The sequence below is a fragment of the Lygodium microphyllum genome, unplaced genomic scaffold, assembly GCF_053477565.2.
Source record: "Lygodium microphyllum isolate KBCC unplaced genomic scaffold, Lygodium_microphyllum_v1.1.10 scaffold_395, whole genome shotgun sequence".
Taxonomy (NCBI): domain Eukaryota; kingdom Viridiplantae; phylum Streptophyta; class Polypodiopsida; order Schizaeales; family Lygodiaceae; genus Lygodium; species Lygodium microphyllum.
Window position 1 is genome coordinate 43,283 of NW_028229860.1, and position 4,648 is coordinate 47,930.

A 4,648-nucleotide genomic window follows, 5' to 3' on the forward strand; every position below is an offset into this window, starting at 1 on the left:
CATTCAGCAACAAAAGTAGCAACAATCGTTCCATTTCGAGTTTAAAGTAAACAAGGGTACACTATTGCGAATAAGAGCATTGCCCTTTTAGAGAGAGAGACACAGAGAGAGAGAGAGAGAGAGAGAGAGAGAGAGAGAGAGAGAGAGAGAGAGAGAGAGAGAGAGAGAGAGAGAGAGAGAGAGAGAGAGAGAGAGAGAGAGAGAGAGAGAGAGAGAGAGAACCCTTTTCTTTAATGTTCTTTAAAAAAACTATTATTCCTTAAAAAAAAAGATATTCATACATTTCAAGGCCAAGTGAACCACTTAACTAAAGTTAAGCGTAGCAGGTAATTTTTAGGGATTTGTACCACCTTGTCACCGCACTACAATATAAGCATATGCCTTAAATGGCAATGCTAACAAACAGTAGTAAGTGTTCTCTTCATATCTATGGATATTTATGTGCGTGCAAAATAGATTTTTGAATTTTTACATGAAAAAATGAGAGAAAAAAAAGAGAAGCTCCATCAGCTCAACTTGTAATGATTCAATTCAATGTACCATCCTATTGTAATTTGTCATCCTAGCACGATTGTAAAAGCATGTGCCCTAACAGCTTATCCAAAGCTCCATTTGTGTCTACATGTGCCTCTAGGACGTGTGATTTTATAGTATGGAAGTAATCTGTGTAGAAGGGAGAAAGCTTGTCAGTAAAAATGTGGCGTGTTGTTATCGCTGACAAAATTGCGAAGGTCTCTCTCTCTCTCTCTCTCTCACACACACACACACACACAGTCTCATGCATCCTGTGTACTTTCATGGCATTAACTTTCTTTTCCTTGCTGTACATGAACAGACTAGCTCATACCTACTAAGCTTCTGTGCAGCGCTGTCAACCGATGCAGTAATGAGCACGGCAACACTCAATCCCAACGATGGAGATCATAAGAAGTCCAGGTTACACCCACAGTGGATTCCTGTTTTTTCGATTGTGCTCTACTTTGTATCCTGAAAAAGAAAGGAACGGTTTCTTTGTTTCATTCCAAGGTCTGTGTATGATCATTGTAGCGTGTGTTTTGATAGTTTTTCAGGTTGAAACTTTGAAACGTTAACCTGGTTAGAGGTCTCGAAACACCTATCTCAAATACATATTGAAAGAAGAATCGTTTCTGCATGTCATTCTAGGTTGTCTCTCGGTTTTGGTAGTCTTTGTTGCAAAGTATACATTTTCGATCAGGGAAATATGTTTTCTTTCTTAATGTTGTCATATTTTGACATCTTTTCATAAGGTAAATTGTTCTCTGACCGGAAGGAAGGTGCAAACTCTGTTAAGCCAATTCTGCAGATTCAATCAGCTTCGAACAATTCCTGAAAAGCAAGAGGATCCTCATCAGGAATTTCTCTGGGAAGATGTTGTCTTGAATGATTGCGGCAATCTGAGCACCAACAACATCAGTCACAAATTGAGAAAGTTTTGCAGAAATGGTCGAGTCAAGGAGTCACTTAACATTATAAGTATCATGGAAGAGCGTGGAATTGAGGCACACATTGACATCTTTCTGAACTTGTTGCATGCTTGCATCAACCAACAAGCTCTATCTGAAGGCAGAAGGGTTCATGCTCACTTATTGAAAAGTGGTGCTGAGTCAAGCATCCAATTAGTGAACATGCTTATCAACATGTACTGTAAATGCGGTAGTATGGTGGATGCTTGGAAGATCTTCTTCACAACAGACTGTCCAGATCTTTTCTCATGGACGACCATGATCACAGGCTGTGTCAACAATGGGGACGATGATGAAGCATTGCAGCTATTTTGGCTAATGTTGAAGGAAGGCTGGAGGCCAGATGCTGTTATTATTTCCTATGCCATCAAGTCTTGTGCCAAACTCAATCGTCTGGAGGATGGTAAGAAGCTTTACAGCTATGCCCTCAAACTTGGGCTTGGTTTTGATATCTTTCTACAATGTAGTTTGATTGAGCTCCATGTGAAGTGTGGTGATTTAGAGCAGGCACGGAATCTATTTGACAGATCAGGCAAACAAAATATTATCTTTTGGAGTTCAATAATTGATGGCTATACACAGTATGGGATTGCAGATGAGGCATTGAAACTCTTTGGACAAATGATGCAATATCATTTCAAGCCCAATGAGGTTACCTTGATTAGTATGCTCAAGGCTTCTGCTGCTCTAGGAATGCTGGATCAAGGCAAACTATTCCACTCGCATGTTGTTGAAATTGCTGTTGGTACAGATGTGCTTGTATTGAGCACCCTTGTTGACATGTATTCGAAGTGTGGAAGTTTGGAGGATTCAATGAACATTTTCAAAATAATGCCTTCCAGAACTTTGGTGTCATGGAATGTGATGTTAGGAGCATATGCCCAGCATGGAAAAGCTACAAAGGCGTTTGAACTGTTTCAAGAGATGCAACAGGAAGGCCTGGAAATAGATCACATCACCTTTCTTTTTCTTTTGTCAGTCTGCAGCCATGCTGGTCTGTTGCATGCAGCTTATGAGTATTTCAAGATAATGTTGGCAGACCATAAGACGGTACAAAATATTGAACACTTTATGTGCATGGCAGATCTTCTCAGCCGTACAGGATGCTTCAATGAAACTCTGAAATTTATTGACAACATGCCACTTCAGCCTACTGCTGCTTGTTGGATGGTATTGCTCAGTGCCTGCAGGATGTTTGGAGATAAGGTCTTTACAGAGCGAATTGCAAGTCATATACTTGAGCTCGAACCAGAGAACTTTTCAGCTCTTATGTTATCCTCAAACACATGATTAGAGTAAATTTTGGAAAGCAATCTGGCATCAAGAAGTGGAGATTGAAGAGTCATGGTTTTGTGCTGAACAGGGGCATGAACGGATATTTACTTGGTCGTGCCTGCTGTTTCATCCCATGGTTCTTAAGCAATGCAAAGATTGGTTTATTAAGATCCGTGCAGAGTAAGGTGATGTAGGACAGCGTCTGATGATTGATCAGCAATATACACGAAGTTGATGTCACTATACCAAAGCAGCAACCTGGGTAATCTTTTAGAAGGTGCTTTTACATTTAAGTTGATGATGTTTCTGTAATTCAGCAGGTATTAAAGAGTGCCTTGTTGCATCAACATATGTTCCTGCAATGCTGACAAATGTTTCTTTTGTGAGCGTCTCAGGATGCACATTATCAGAGACATGCTATCACAGCTAGGGCTTCAATACAGTGCAGTGTCTATTTAAAAAAAAGGAGCGTTGGTACGGCTGCAAGGTACATAAGCATTGTAAAAGAATTTGTTGCAAGCTCAAAGTATTGATAGTGAGCTTTCATAAGTAACATCATTTTATACATGAAAGCAGACATTCTCACAGCCAGGACTTCAGTATGGTGCAGTGTTATATTAATTTAATATAAGCAGAGTTGGTATTGCTGCAAGGTGCTTAACCTCTGCAGAAGAATTTATTGCAAGCTTGTACTTTGAAGTATTCAATAGTGAGCTGACATAAGTAACATCGTTTTCTACTTGAAAGCAGGGCATGATTCAATATCAAAGGAAGGAAGCTGGCTCTTATTATTGTTATATGCTTGGGCCGCTGCTAAAGGAGCTAGAGACTCATGCATTCTACATAAGGCTTATACTGTAATTCAGTGTACTTAAGAGGTAAGAAAGCATTGAGTTTCCAGTGAATCATCATACAGTTGTGAATAGCTTCTATTTAGAAGCCATTGTTACCTGTGTATTTTGTTAGAATAGCATGATACAATGACAGAAAATGAAGAATACAATACTATATCTATGAACTTGTGAAGAGGAAAATAAATAACAATGATCTAAGAGATGTGGCCGACATATTACAAAAGATTGTTGGAAAATGACAGCCAGCTATGGAGGAGAGAAAAGAGAGACAATGAGAGTGTGCTGAAGCAAAAGAGTAAAGTGTACTTGTTGAACTGAAAGAATGAGAATGAAAGGTACAAGATAGGTCTAAGATAGATCTAGCTCTAACTCAACTGGAGTTAAATAACTCTAATAACTCTAAGAGTGGTGACCCAACTTATGACTTAAGTTGTGTTCACACTAAGAACCAAGAACTAAGAACTAAAAAAGTACTAAACACTAAAACATTGGGCACTGCCCAAAGAATTGGCAAATTCTAACACCCCCCTACAGTGCCAATGTGGTAAAGTACCATGCCACGTGCCCCAAATCGTACTGAAAATTTCCAGCTAGCATAAATATGACATAAATCTGAAAAATAATCTAGAACTGTTGCTAGAAACCCTTTGATACATCCATAACTCATGTTTCTCAATAGTTTTGACTTCAGAACCATAGTAAAGCATATTCTCAGCATAAACCATGGCTGAAGCTATTAGTGATATTTACTAATATGTTGTTGTCCATGGAACTAGCTGTAAACCATTGAAAATTGAGCATAATCTTATCATAAATTGATTACTTGCTGATTGGAGAATTGATCACAAACTACTATAATTGTGATTCCAAACTGATCACAAACCGATTGCAAAAGCTGATGAGCTGAGTGCGTTCTACCCTTAGAAATTGAGTTGCCAACCATTAGATTCGCAATAAACCATTCTTTGGGTAGTGAGGACGCCCTATTAGAACGTTTCACGACTTTAGCGCACCTCGATGAACTTAAGTTGCAAA

General features: G+C 39.0%; 1 protein-coding gene across 5 annotated transcripts; it reads left to right on the forward strand.

Annotated features, from left to right (window-relative positions):
* Positions 1–574: 574 nt before the first annotated feature.
* On the forward strand, positions 575–3,936 carry LOC148008096 (pentatricopeptide repeat-containing protein DOT4, chloroplastic-like). Of its 5 annotated transcripts, none has more exons than XM_087674487.1 (6): positions 575–731; positions 836–936; positions 1,313–3,036; positions 3,155–3,246; positions 3,336–3,412; positions 3,510–3,936. In XM_087674487.1, exons 1-3 carry the CDS (start codon positions 696–698, stop codon positions 2,772–2,774), a joined length of 1,599 nt encoding a protein of 532 aa, XP_087530613.1. In that variant the 5' UTR covers positions 575–695; the 3' UTR covers positions 2,775–3,036; positions 3,155–3,246; positions 3,336–3,412; positions 3,510–3,936. The 5 variants fall into 5 exon arrangements, with proteins under 5 accessions (XP_087530613.1, XP_087530615.1, XP_087530612.1 ...); XM_087674489.1 differs by having other exon boundaries at positions 1,313–3,021; XM_087674486.1 differs by lacking the exon at positions 3,336–3,412.
* The last annotated feature ends 712 nt before the right edge of the window (positions 3,937–4,648 follow it).

Excerpts from the sequence above, each read along its gene's own strand:
- LOC148008096 (XM_087674487.1), top strand. The coding sequence starts at position 696 with ATGTGGCGTGTTGTTATCGCTGACAAAATTGCGAAG. Across the intron at positions 732-835 it reads TCGCTGACAAAATTGCGAAG|ACTAGCTCATACCTACTAAG; the intron begins GTCTCTCTCTCT and ends GTACATGAACAG. Across the intron at positions 937-1,312 it reads GGAGATCATAAGAAGTCCAG|CCAATTCTGCAGATTCAATC; the intron begins GTTACACCCACA and ends AACTCTGTTAAG.